This window comes from Ictidomys tridecemlineatus, chromosome X (assembly GCF_052094955.1).
Source record: "Ictidomys tridecemlineatus isolate mIctTri1 chromosome X, mIctTri1.hap1, whole genome shotgun sequence".
NCBI lineage: Eukaryota > Metazoa > Chordata > Mammalia > Rodentia > Sciuridae > Ictidomys > Ictidomys tridecemlineatus.
In genome coordinates this window covers 113,223,281-113,237,324 of record NC_135493.1, presented here as the reverse complement: position 1 = coordinate 113,237,324, position 14,044 = coordinate 113,223,281, and the positions used below count along the sequence as shown (strand labels likewise).

The 14,044-nt window shown below is 42.6% G+C and overlaps 1 protein-coding gene and 1 long non-coding RNA gene across 8 annotated transcripts in view; one reads left to right on the top strand and one right to left on the bottom strand.

The window, feature by feature from the left end:
* The window catches only part of LOC144371787 (uncharacterized), a 29,960-nt gene extending 27,862 nt beyond the window's left edge, over window positions 1-2,098 (top strand). The window contains exon 3 of the long non-coding RNA XR_013431900.1: window positions 517-2,098. This is a non-coding gene — a long non-coding RNA (uncharacterized LOC144371787). The remainder of the gene's footprint in view (window positions 1-516) is intronic.
* Window positions 1-14,044, bottom strand: part of Phka2 (phosphorylase kinase regulatory subunit alpha 2) — a 69,854-nt gene that overhangs the window by 7,838 nt on the left and 47,972 nt on the right. For 4 of the 7 annotated variants that reach the window (XM_021720733.3, XM_013365604.4, XM_040293986.2 and 1 more), the window contains 12 exons: window positions 13,326-13,470; window positions 12,988-13,066; window positions 11,393-11,562; window positions 10,305-10,484; window positions 6,861-6,949; window positions 5,704-5,837; window positions 4,834-4,990; window positions 3,928-4,007; window positions 3,666-3,744; window positions 3,429-3,558; window positions 2,737-2,838; window positions 98-216 (listed from right to left, as the gene is read on the bottom strand). In XM_021720733.3, the coding sequence (XP_021576408.1) occupies window positions 98-216; window positions 2,737-2,838; window positions 3,429-3,558; window positions 3,666-3,744; window positions 3,928-4,007; window positions 4,834-4,990; window positions 5,704-5,837; window positions 6,861-6,949; window positions 10,305-10,484; window positions 11,393-11,562; window positions 12,988-13,066; window positions 13,326-13,470 (1,464 nt within the window). Of the gene's footprint in view, window positions 1-97; window positions 217-2,736; window positions 2,839-3,428; window positions 3,559-3,665; window positions 3,745-3,927; window positions 4,008-4,833; window positions 4,991-5,703; window positions 5,838-6,860; window positions 6,950-10,304; window positions 10,485-11,392; window positions 11,563-12,987; window positions 13,067-13,325; window positions 13,471-14,044 lie in introns of those variants that run through there. The other 3 variants (XM_078035060.1, XM_078035059.1, XM_078035061.1) reach the window with 3 other exon arrangements.

The following is a 14,044-nucleotide window of genomic DNA, read 5'->3' as shown; positions in this document are numbered from 1 at the left end:
TCATGCCCTGGGTTTCTATGACCTTCTGAGGTGAGCCTAGGCAGGAGAACCACTTCTCTTCCCATTCCTGCTGCTGCCACTGCCAGGGTGTTCTTACCTGTTTCATCTCACTCCTCAGTCTGGTAATGCCACTCCTCTCAGTTTTGGTGACTCCGGTATGTCCCACCTCGTGGATGGAGATGGCAGGGCTGGATGTGGTGGAGTGAATAGGGCGTACTAGAGGGAAGACACACACACATGTGGTTCTTTGGGACTATACAGCACCCACCCTGAGGGAGGAAATGTGAATGATGTGCTTCTTTGGGTTTGCGCTTGTCCCTCTCACTTGACTATAAACTGCCTGCCCTGGCTAGTGCTGGGCTCTCAGTGCCCAGGGTGGCACAGACCCATCACGAGGGTCTGGAAGGACTGTATGAAAGGGCAAAGGCTCCTTAATCAGTACACACAAAACAGAGTGGCAGAAAGCCCTTTAGAAATTGAATATGCTTTTAAAATAATTTTTTACTTTTTCAAAAGGTCACCTTCCTTGTGGAAAATGGAAACCACCCAACTAAGCAAGCCAGAACTAATGTCTTTTGACATTTTAGTTGTTATCCTGACGGGTTTTTTTCCTATGGTTGTGTTTTTCCTATGGTAAATGTTTTTAATCATATAAAACAGAATCATCACATATGTATAAACATATGAAATATACATCATATATATTTATATCTGATATGTATATATGTATAGTCCTTGACCTTTCTGTACTTAATATGCACTTAATATGTTATCATGAATGTCTTCCCATGCCATTCCATATTCTATCACCTCACATTTAATGATTGCATGACATTTGATTGTTGTAAGGGATTCATCATTACTCACATGGAGGACCCACACTGACCTTGCCAGGCTTTATCCCCAGCCCCATGACCCTCAGAATGCCAGCAGTGCCTGGGGAAAATGACAAAACTACAGGGTTCTCATTGAGGGGCTTGTTACTTGGACACTTGTAGCTGTGGGCCCAGTGATGGGAGAGCATGCCAGTCCCTGTCTAGACACTGGATGCAGGTGCCAATGCATGGTGCTCAGGGACAACAGGGATCTGGGGCAGAATTTAGCACTGCAGAGGTACAGGGAGGAGAGCCTACCCCAGCCACAGGGGTACTGAGCCTACTGGAAGACCTTGGGCTGGGAAGAAAACGTGGGAGAGCCAGGCACATGGTGCTGCTAAGGGCCCAGGGGGCAGGGAGACTCTTCTGCCACCCTAGCCCCTCCCTTCCAATCTATTGCACCAGCTTCAAGACTCACACCTATCCCTGGCCCTCCCCCTCCATGGGCCTGGCCTCTGGACTATGCCTTCCTAGCCCCTCACTCCTGAGCCAGATATGCTGTTCTGGGCATTTGTACATGTTTCTCCCTCCCACCTCACTACTCCCCTTTGCAGCCTGGCTGGAAGGTCATTCCCCACTCAGCCCCACAGAAGCCAGGGGAAATGGAGGGCAATGGAGAGGGAGCAGAACACCAAGGACACACAATGATTAGTCTGGGGGGAAAGAGGGGTACCAGGCCAGTGGAAAATGGAAACCAAAAGAGGTCTGGAAAGTTCCAGAAGGGCCTGTATGGGGGTGTTCACTGGAAACAGTTATCTCAGACATCTCAGGATTTAATCAGAATTTTAAGAATTCTAAGCCAATATAAACTTCCTGGTTTATAAAAACTGAATAATTACAAACTAAGAAATGATGTTATGTTTTAAAAAGATAGCTCGTCTTCTGTTCTTACTTGCAATTAACCATATTTGGGCTTTCAAATGATATCACTCAGTTGGTAGTGTTGTAAGCATCTATAGCTTTACTCTAATGACAATTATCTGTGTCAAACCATATACGCTTCTATGATGAGAACACAATATTTATCTTGTACATTTACATTTCAAGGATTGTGCATTGGAAAGAACTGGAAATTAATTTTGGACAAGCGTCTTGAGAGCTCCTCCCTTAGAAAGGAGAAACACCACCAATATGCATGATTCCCTTGGTCTGTGGCTGAAACACACTTAGGAAAAATACAAAGTACCCAATGTCCTTCTTATTAAATAAAAGGAATGACAGTCCACAGTGTATTTCTTTGGCTTGATGAAATAAATTCACCAATGTGTCTGCAAATCATTTAGCTTTTTTATGAGGAGGAGAAATGATAATTGCTTCAATTATAGTTAGAGAGCATTTGAGAACAAGGACTTGGGTGATTATATTTCTTAGCACTGCAAGCAAGGTTCCGGGACAGATAAACTGAGCAAGACTGGACTGAAGGAAATGAACTGGCCTTTAGAGGTTGAAGAGAGTCTTCTTCCTGCCCCATGGAGGATAACATGGGACCTAGCTGAGAACACCTCTACTCAAACCAAAGGCCACTTCAGGCAATTTTAAAGAACAACTCTTTCAGCCCGACACGTGGAGTCATTCCCTAACCCCCACAAGTGATGACAGCTGGTGCTTATGGCCACAGGAGACATAGGATGCAGAGGCATGACACTGTGTGCATGTGCCACTGAAACCTGTGGAAGAAATGCTGTCCCAGCAAACCTGCGAGGGTGTCCTGAAGCCTTAAAAGCAGGAACCTTGAGCCTAGGCCTCTGTCCATCCCATTTAACAGGAACAGTACAATAACATGTCCGAGTCTCAAGTATAGGGGTTGACTTGCATGGCAAGGAAGCAGCTCCCTATAGAGATACCCAGAGCAATTACTTACCACTTCTTTCCACACCAAACTCTTTTCCGCTCAGAATATGGTGTAGGAGATTTTTCATATCAAAAGGGCTGAGGTTCATTAAACTCTCAGAAGCTTCTTCTCCTACAAACAAACATCTTGTAAGTTTCCCAGACCCAGGACTGGTGGCAGGTAAAGGCACAGTCATAGTACAGACGTAGTGGACCTGGGTGGGAGGGAGTGACAAAGGATGTAGTGGCAGGTCTCCTGTTCAGGATCACCTCACTGGCACTGCAGGGCTGAAAGGCACTGGTCCCTGGGGATTCTAAATGCTGCTGTTTAAATTGGAACCATATTTGCTTAATTCCTAGACACTTATTTTTTCTCTCATTGCCCTGATCCCTGATGCTGAGATGTGTCTTGTGATTGCTATTTATTTTCAATTGGGAGGATTCTTCCCAGTGAAGTTGTTACTAAATGGAGGATGACATCTCACAGCAAGAATATCAGGAAGGAGCTTAGCTATTAGGTACAGAAATGGTAAATATCACTAGTGCCTCCTTGTCCTCCCTATCTTAGGAACTCCAGTACCCTGCGCCTATGTGGTCTGACAGGCCGATGGCATTGGAAGCCAACAGGAATATTTGAGCAGGGGTCCCCTCAGAGCAAGGCCTCAAGGCCAGGTGCCGGGGGGAGCTGGGAAAGTAGGAGCTTCAGAAGCCACTGCCTCTCACCTGAGCAGTTCAGGCTCCTTGCCAGCTCTGTAGCCATCACCTGAATGATCAGCCCAATCCGGAGTCGAAGCATCTCCACAAAGAGGCTAGGCTGGGCCCTGACGTACATGGCGAGGTAAACCACAATCTCCTTGCAAAGACACACATGGGGACAGGGTTTCAGAGACCCAGTGGATGACTAAGGGGCTCCCTGGCACTCTGAGGAAGACTGTCACCCCTCCCATGCCAGCCCCGGACCTGTGTGAGGACCGCGATGCTGATGTCCTGCCCGCTGGCCTCATAGATGAGTTTTGTGAGCTCCTCTGGAGGAAGAGGCCTAGGAAGGAGCAGGCCACAAATATAATGAGGTGCCTGGGATTAGGGCCTCCTTGCCCTTCATGAAAGATACCTGTTTTCTGTGCAAGTGCCCATGTGACTGAGGGACTCCTGAATAGTACAAAGCCCTGCTGTTTTCCCATTGTTCTCCCACAAACCTGAGGTCTCTGGGCTGTGGACTTACGCCGAGATAGTCTTCTCCCGTGGCTCAGGCGGTAACCCCACAGTGAGCTGCTTCTGGTGGGACAGCAGGTCTGCACAGGCCTAAACATGTATTTGGGAGAAAGGGTGAGAGAGGAAAAAGGGAAAGGGGTTGGGGTGGGAGAGAGATTAGGCAAAGCCAACTGGGTCATTGCCAGTAAAGTCATAAACTTACCTTCACAATCATTATGATCCACATTGCCCTTTGTTTGAAAAATTCATACCCAGATCCCAGACTAAGCAACCTAGGCAGGGCTAGGTCTCTGCATCTCCCAGGTGTGGCCCCAGGCCTGGCTCTGCAAGGCCCATCAATAGGTATTTAATGCCCATCTACTGCAGCAGATCCCTTAGGTTCCCTGATACTTGACAAGGCAGGATGAGTCCTTAAGTAGTAATGGTAAGAAAGGATGGCCACATTGTATTCCCAAATTACCAGTTTCTCCATTTCTCACATATAATAAATACCACGACCTTGCCCGAATACTGAGCTTCAGTGTTGTAGGAAGTGGTTCTGGATTTGGCAGGGGCTCAAGGTAATAAATGTTAATGATCACTGTACTGTGGATGTGCACAAATAAGAGAGCTATGTTTCTGAGGTTGTGTTGCCACAGAGTATCTTCATTTGATTTCTTGGCAAGCCTTTTTCTGTGGTTAAGAATGAACCAAACTAATCAACTTGAAATTTCTTCCCTCTGCTTGCCTTCCCAGAGCAGTGGGAGGTCAGGAGAGAAAGGCTTGCCCCAGTTCTGGATTAGGTCTCCATTTTCCTTTACAGTTAAGAGGCACTTGCCTCGAGAGTTTCTGTAACTCCAAGATTGGAAGAGGAAGAGGAAGAAGACAAAGGGCAAGAGGGGATGAAGGACAACCCAGCAGGCATGATTGCTCTGACCTCAGCAAGGACCTCCACCTTCTTCCTGAGCAGGCCTGAGATGTAGCGAATCAAACCCCACTCTTGGTTCAGGCCGGCTTTGCCATAGAGCTCACTGAGAAGATTGTGAACAGTGACCCCATGCTGTCCTGAGAGATTGGTGTCCCAGTTGGGACCCCTGTCAAGAGATAGAAAAATGCAGAGATTTTGGGCCAGAATGTTTAGACTGCAAGAGGAATGAATGTCAAGGGCTCTGGTACTCCTAGTGCCTCAGCCTCATTGAGAGGGTTCCATACTACCAAAGCATCCCTATGTCCTTTGAAACAGAAGATTAATATAAGGACATTGTAGGATCCTGGCCTCATTCAGCCTTCTTGTTCTGGGAGGTAAACATCAGTAGGCAAAGAAGGGGATGGAAGACTTATTCATGGTGATCTTGGGTATCTGGAGTGAATATGATCATGACCCGGGTTGCTGCAGGCTGAGAGACTAGGAAAATGAATTAATTAAGGAGAACTGAGAAGGCTCAACCTAGTGAAACCATAAATCTACTGTTGTGGCCTGAATGTTTGTATGCCCCCTAAATTTCTGATAAAATGCTAAACCCCTCAGGATGATGATATTTTGGGGTGGAGCCTTTGAGAGGTGATTAGATCATGAGAACAGAACCCTCATGATTGAGATTAGTGTCCTTATAGAAGAGGCCCAGAGAGCTAACACATCCCTTCTACCATTGAGGACACAAGAAAGCTGGCTCTCACCAGACACTGAATCTACTGGTACCTTGGTCTTGGATTTCCAGTCTCCAGAACTGTGAGAAATGCATTTCTGTTGTTTATAATGCCAATTTGTATTGTATTATAGCAGCCCAAACAGACTAAGACAACTTACTTTATTACATAAAGGATGTACAGGATGTCTGCTTGGTCCTGCAGATTTGAACAATCTTTCAGCTGTTCAACTAGCTTCTCACAGTCCACATCACCATGGTCATCTCTGGGCCACTGGAAGTCATTTTCAGGAGCCTGGCCATATAAAAGTAAAAAAGTAGGAGAGGGGTTGAATGTAGGAACTTTCAGATGATCAAGAAGTAAAACACCAACTTGGTCTTTGAACTCTGGCACTGTGCTGGACCTATTTTTTAGTGAATATTTTATACCTTTTTATTTATAGGCTTTTACTATTTTTGATCAGTGGATCGCCATGTTGACAAATGTTTGCAAGAAATTGGAACAGGTTAAAATATGTGTAATTTTTATTTATGCCAAGTTCGAAAACAGGGAAAACTAATCTCTGCTGTTAGAAATTATAATAGAAATTATGTTTGGACTATAGGGGGAGGAAATGAGAGGGAACCAGAGGTGGCCATTTGTATATTGGCTCAGTGACAATTCATTTTAGTCTATACTTAAGCTGTATGTACCTTTCTGTCCATATATTATACTTTGATAAAATGTTTTTTTTAAAGCAAAATAAACACAAAATGCATGTTTTAAACAATGTAAAATTGAACTTAGTTTAAAATTTCTCCAATAGGCACTGGATATTTTGATTCATGTGAGATAAAATCAAGGGGAGACTTCATAATAAAATAACAAATTATGGGAAGCAACAAGGAACAGCCTGAGATTTTTATGCTCCTAAGAACTCTCTTCCTGGTTTTCATTACATTAAGAACATGAGTAACAGAGCACTGTAGCCTGTTCTGCACGTCACCTGCCTCGGCTGGCTGACAGGACAGGCCAAGGGGACAGATAGTTCACTTCTGCCAGCACCACTTGGGTTGTATGGGTCAGCAAAAAGGTAGTGACCTTTCCTATAAGCAAAATATAAAGGTTTGCATCAAATTTGGTGATGATGCCACTCATATTCCAGACAACTAAGGGACTGGATTCACATCAAAACTTGGAGTTTCTAAATGGAAAAGTTCTGGATATCAAGAAATACAGTCTTTCTTTTGAGTTCCAACATTTAAGAAAGTTGTTGGGACTAACCCAGCATTATAAAGCATTATGCCTTTTAATTTTTAACTATTCCAAATACTTTACCTTTTTTAGGAGTGGCTGAGGAGAATCAACAAGATTCAGTGACTTACGGTGCATACTTAGAACTTTAGTTGGCAAAGTCATGGGAACGACTGGAAAACAAAATAACAGAGAGTGCTTCTGAAGAGGAACAACGAAGTACTCTTTTGAGAGGTGTGGTAGCTACTCCTCATTTAATACAATCCAACTGAGGAATGACTACTTAGTTTAGCCAATTTCAATGAGAATTTATCATGTAGCCACTTCATGTGCTAAATTTGGGAATGAGAAATAAGCAGGAAATGACTTTTTGCTTTGAGAGAATTTCACTTTTCCCTCCTAGAACTCAGGGGAAATTACTCAACATCTTAGGACTGGAACGAGACTTAGAGAGATTGAGTCAGACCTCTCCCCACCCCATGAGAAAACTGAGACCCAGAGAAGGTAGACTATTTATTTGTCCAAGGTTACAAGGGTTCCATAATCCAGGTGTCTCTGCTTCCTGTTCGGTATGCATTTCATTCTACCACTGCTGGGTGTTAGGTCTTATGTTTAAACTATCTTTGAATATTATTATCTGTATTCATTCATTAATCCATCTCTGTCTTCTAGGCTATTGTATTGTCTCAGGAGACTAGGAAGTTTCCAAGATAAAAACTGATGCATATTTAAAAGTCATTTATAGCTGGGCATGGTGGCGCATGCCTATAATCCCAGCAACTCAGGAGGCTGAGGCAGGAGGATTCACAAGTCCAAGGCCAGCCTCAGCAACTTACTGAGGCCCTTAGCAACAGCATGACCCTGTCTCAAAATAAAAAATAAAAAGGGCTAGGATGTGGCTTGGTGGTTACTACTCCTGGGTTCAGTCCCTGCTACCAAAAAAAAAAAAAAAAGGTATTATAAGTGCCCAGGTTACACTAGTGAGTCAAATCAAACATTGGAATTTTACTTTGTTCCAAATCTCCACTCAGAATGTGGAAAAATAATTTCTTTTTTAAAAGATAAATCCTCAAGAATAGCGGGGGGTGGGGGAGAGAAAGGTAGTAGTGACAAGATTTTGGAAGTGGAAAAACCAATGGATGAAAGATAACCGATTTAGTAGATACAAAGCAACCAAAGCCCAAGTCTACAGAGGGGAAATACAAGAACCAGTGAGATTTACATCAAAGAATCTCCAGAAGTCTTAGGAACTTGCTTCATTATGTGCCTCTGAAATTGGGGATTCAAAGGGGGTGATCAAAATAAGGAAGACTGGAGAAAAGCTATGTGGGAAGCAGTGAGCTCCCTAGATGCCCTCCTCAACTCACACATTGTAGGGACCACCTTGCTCACTCTGACAGGAGACTAGAGGGCTTCTCTGAATGGAGTAAAAGAGGGAGGGTGACTAGGTTCGGGGCTGACCAGTACATATAAAGGCCTGAGTGCATTCCTTAAGGAGACTAAGTAGCTGTAGAGATCCAGGCAAAAACACCTTACCTTTCAAGTAGGTGCTATAGAACATTTCTGGGAAATCTGACAAGTCTACAGCCATGGAGCCCTGAGGCACAAGTCCTACCCACATTTTTGGAGGAAGGATTCTAATGTGAAAAGACAGAAACTTAAACAAAGAGGATAAAGGTGAGGGGGGGGGGAAGGAAACCGTTCAGGGAGAAAAAAATGTAAGCCCAAACAAAAACAAAACATACCCCCCCTTTAATGTTCTTAGAATACTAAGAAATTATATGGCTTGCATGAAACAAGAACAGATGAAATTTGGGAACTAAGATTTAAAACACAAAAGCAATTACACTCAAAACAGACAGAAATATGGAAAAAAGAAGAGCAATGATAAAGACTTCTCTAGGAAGTCAATACTAGAATCAAAGAAATACTAGAAAGTGAGAACAAGGAAAATGTAAGAAAGGAAATGATTCAAGAAAGTTTTCAGAAAAACTACATGATTGGAAACTATAACTTTCCAGACTGGAAAGGCCTGCTAAGTTTGACCCAACACAATGGATGAAAATATGCAGATCACAACACATCACTAAAATTTCAGAACTGGGAAGCAGGAAAGATCCTAAAAACTTTAAAGAAAAAACCAGTTTAGGGCTGGGGCTGGGGCTCAGCAGTAGTGCACTTGCCTGGCATGTGTGAGTCACAGGATTTGATTCTTAGCACCATGTATAAATAAATAAAGGTCTATCAACGACTAAAAAAAAAAAAATTTAAAAAAAAAGAAAAAAAAAACAGTTTATACTGGAAGGATCAAAAATCAGAATGGGTTTAGATTTCTTAATAGCAACACTGGTAGCAAAGATAATGAAGTGATGCTTTAAAAATTCTGAAGAAAAATGTATTTTCAATCTAGATTTCTACCCAGCCAAACTCTCAAATGGATATAGAATTTTTTAGATATTTTCAGACCTGCAAGTTCTCAACAATGTAACCCACCATGTGCTGTTTCTCAGGAAATGACTGCTTGTCCTCACTAGAATGAGAGAGTGAACCAAAAAAAGGGAAGAGTTGAGAAACAGAAAACACTAGCCAACCCAGGAGACAAGTCAAGGAACCCTCCAGGATGATGGTGAAGGAAGATCCCGGAATAAAAACGACATCCCAGACATGGTGGGCAACCAAGTCAGAAAGGAATTTCAGAAATAAACAAGTTGAGGGCTGTCATAACCATGCCCTCTTTCATTGTACTAATTTTTTTTTAACCTAGTGAAACTATTCCAGAATGTGTTCCACTAAAACAACAACAACAAAAAAGCCACCACTACTAACAACAAATCAGGAAAGGGGAACACACAGGGAACCCACCAGATTCAGGAAACAAGGAATACAACTAATAGCATGAGCCTAAGGAAATTTCCAGGATAATAAGGATACAACAGGTTTAGAGTACAGTTGGCCAGAAAGGAGGAGACTCACAGACTGTAAGTAGTGGAATCAAGAGATTCATTGATATGATTACCTTGTGGAAATTGGTATTGTGAGGCCACTGAAGATAGAGCAAGAAATCAAAACAAATAAAAAGAAAGAGCAACTATAACTTAAGAAAAAACAAAAGTAAAAAATGGTAATATAATCACAATATACTATAATGCCCAGTTAGGAATAATATTTACATACATATAAGAATAAATACTGATATAACTAAACTTTCATACAGCTCCCTTGGTAGGTTAAGGGAAGGGAGTACAAGAGTGGTGAGTTAAGCCAGCTAAATCCTTACCCACGTAACAGAAAGTCAATAGGTGCCAAGCTTTGATACATCAAAGGACAGAAGTGTACACATATTATTTTAGAGATATGGAGATATATGAATGCCAGAAGAAACAGCTAAAGAAGTTAAAAATGGTCGCTTCCAAGTAGACGGATGGGGGAAGCATTTTGTTATCTTTTAGGATTCTTTTAAATTATGTTCATACATTACTTTGATAAAAAAAAGTATTTTAATAGGTAGAAAAGAGTTCAATAACATACATGGAATTTCCAAACCCTTTGCTTTGGCCATCACAGAAAGTATGTCCCGAGTGGAGTGGATGGCACTGAACACATGGAGATCTTCTGTCTTTTTACAGAGAGGGGGCAGGTAGCACCTCAAGGATGTGCTTTGCAGAAGGTGGTTCATATACTGGTCGAGTTCGTCTTGGCTTTCTATAACTGGACAAGCAAGAAAAAAAGCCAATGAATACAAGCTACAGAAATATCCCAAATGCCTAATAGTGAGTATGTAGTGGGCAGTGCCAAGTAAGTTAGTGAAAGGAGACATTTAGATACAGATATTGACACCTTTACCCACCCCATGAGGTAAAAAGATAGAATATATGTGTGTATAAATTTATTGTTTAGAAAAACTTCTTCCTGGGGAAACAAAACACAGGTCAAGATAATTGTTTACATGACATCATCCTAAGATGAGCTGCATAGTACCTGAAGGACAGCAGCTGACATCAGTCATTTTGTTTTAATTTGTTAAGAGCTAATAAACCTTGTGGAATTCTCTGCTCCAATTCCAACTACTGTCAAAAAGCAAAAGCCAGGTCACTTTGACCTGTTTGTTCAGATTAAGAAAGGTTATATACATGAGGTTTCCTTCCTCATATCTAATTGAACCCAGATGGTTCTACCATTCCTTTGACAATTCAAGCAATGTGTTTCTGTCTTCAGAATATATTTTGCGAGGACTGGGGGTGCAGCTCAGTGATAGAGTGCTGGCCTAACTGGCATGAAGCCCTTGGTCATCCAGGGTTAGATCTTAGTTTAAAAAGCTGTCAAAAACAGTTCAAGGAGTAAGTTGAAGCAAACAGTGCAAATGAACTCAAGGTGCCTAAGCTTCAGTAGGCAAGTGAGCTATATCCAAACACACACACACACACACAATGAAAAGTCCTCATACTTGAAACTCTTCATCCCTCTGGGTTTAAAAAAGCCCTACTTTCAAAGGCATCATTTTTAGTTTAGATTTATATTTTAATTTTTTGTAGTTTAGGGTTTTAGGGCAGTTTTATCAGAGTACGAAGGTTTAAATAAATTAAAGGAAGCACCCGCAAAAGCATTCCACGTGATACCTTGATTGCAGGTGTCTTCCCCATATCCTCCCAGATCTGAGTCACTATCAGGGCTGAAGCTCCCTTCACTGGCATCATCAAACAACTTCTCATCGCAGTCTGGATCCAGGAAAGTCAGATATGTGTAGAATGATGTGGTGAGGAATTCCGACAGGTTCCCTAATTTTACTCTGCCAAAAAGACACTATGTTAAGGGACATCAATGGAGTGTGGACAAACTTCCACTATGAATCACTGGGGGACTTTTCAATAACCAGGTGGTGCTTCTGCCAGAATCAATAAATTTATCACTCAGCAGATCACCCTAAGTAGTCAGCCAAGAAATTACAACAAAAATTCAATAGCAAGTATGAAGTGAAAGCATGTAACATATTAAAAGTCAAAATAATCATGCCAATTTCTTATTCCAACCCAACACAAATACCAATCTATTTTACTGCACCAACCAAAACTTATTTTACAAAATAAATTGAGCAAACACTTTGAACCAGAATCAATGTGTGGTGTTACGCCCCCCTAAAATGACTGGGCCAGAAGCAATCATTCTCCTGGTGCACTTGTCCTTACCATGAAATGTGGTTACACAGGCATAGGAGGGGTACTTCCCTCTGAGCTACCAGTGATGGAAGAAGCATGTCTTAGAGTCAAAGTTCTCTCTAGAAGGAATCTGATGAACCCACTATCCCCAAACTGGAGCAGATGTCCTGAGTGGCCCATTAGGCTGAAAAAAGTTCCACTGAAAATTGGGAGCCAGGATTGGCAGCCTGGGATCCCCACAGAGGCAGCAGCCCCCAAGTTCTGAAGTTCAGTCCCTAGATGCTGGGAGTGCATGGGATTTCCACCCTACAAAAACATTCTTAAAATGACAGACCAGAAGTGAAAACAAGATACTTCCCTCTGAGCTACCAGCATCAGATTAGGACTTAGCTTCAATAGTACTGTTCAAGGAGTAAATTGGAGCAGGCAACGTAACTGAATTCACAGGTGCTTGGGCTTCCAAGGGCAAATGGGCTGCAGATAGCCTCAGGGAAAAAAAAGTCTACCCTTGCCTGAACAAAAAACTTTGCCCTGGAAAGCCAAGGGCCTACTTCTAAGGATTATTTTGTTTTGCCTTGGCAGACAGGGTGTCACTAAGTTGCTTAGGGCCTGGCTAGGTTGCTGAAGATGGCCTCAAACTTGTAATCCTCCTGCCTCAGCCTCCTGAGCTGCTAGGAATTATAGGCATACACCACCACGCCCGACTTCTATGAATTATTCTTAAGGTGACAGTATACTACTGTCAAACATTTATATAGCACTTGATGAGCCCTAGGCACTTGGTGTTTTCTTCCATGATTTTTAACAGAAACACAGTACTCCATAAAGGTATTCCAGGAAGGACATCACTTTAGAGAGGTTGATGTGCCCACCTCTCTATGCCCAAGACCACCTAGTGCCTGTAAAAGTTTGACAACCAAATGCTGTTTCAGGAGGAGGTAAATTTTAAATCCTTGTTTTTTTTTTTAACTTTAAATACCATGTTTCTAGGTTCAGCAATTGAAGTGAAAATTGATATGAAAAATGGGAGAAGGGCAGCAAAAGATTTAAGAAATTACCTAGCTCCTCCGAAATATCCGTCCTCTAGTTTTCTAATTGTAGAAAGAACTGCAGAATGAATGTCTGAGCCATCATTTGCTGAAGGAAAAAAAAAAAAGTGATGATGAGTTTACTTAATCTGGGAATACATTTTTTTCCAGCTATACACTGAAATGTTTTCATCAGCACAATCTAATTAAATTCCTTATGGCACAGAAGACTCCTGAGATAAGAAGCCAAGCTGCTAAGGAGTCCCTTCAATACTCAGCTCTGTCCATAGGATCTATTCTAAACACTTGGAAAAGGACCCAAACCACCCATGGGGCATGACCCAGCCAGAAGGAATTCAGGAAATTACTGAGCATGGTGTGTGTGACGGGGAAGGTGAGTGTGGGTCTGCCTGTCATCCGCCAGCAGGTGCACAGGTAGGCCAGCTCGATCCTCAGCATCTCCACCATCATCTCGTTGTCCAGGGCCAGGTAGAAGTGATGCTGGTCGGTGAACTGAAAGTCAGAACAGGTCAAGTAAATAGCCACCCTTCATTTATCTCCACACAACACCAGCTGTCTCTCAGGGCAGCACTAATCCTGGAGTTTTGTTGCCAGGGAAGATGCTCAGTGCTGTCCTTAATCCACCCATCATGGGGCCACTCCCCTTGAGATCAGACAAATCATCTTGTCATCTGCCCATAAGCTGTGGTTAAAATAGCACAGAAGGCAAGGGTGCACTGCTAGATTTGTTTTCAGCTCCTCCAATGGAGGACTTAAGTGCTTTGCCCAACACCAATGTCTCTGAAAGCAAACCAATAACTCCTTAATTCCTACTCCTTCCAGGGCTACTCAGTTTGGAGATGCTTTCCAAGTGAGGCCTTGAGAGGAGGTGAGATGTGGAGACACTGTTCACCTGATTGATGCCTGGTTAATGCCAACTCAAAGCACTGCTGCCTGATGTCGATGAAAATCAAATTGTTCTCCTGACCTCTGGACTAGTGCATGCTCAGCTCTGGACTGAAATTTGGTGCTAAGGGAAAAAAATTCACAAGGTTTAATTGATCAGCATGGGCTCAGATGAAAAATA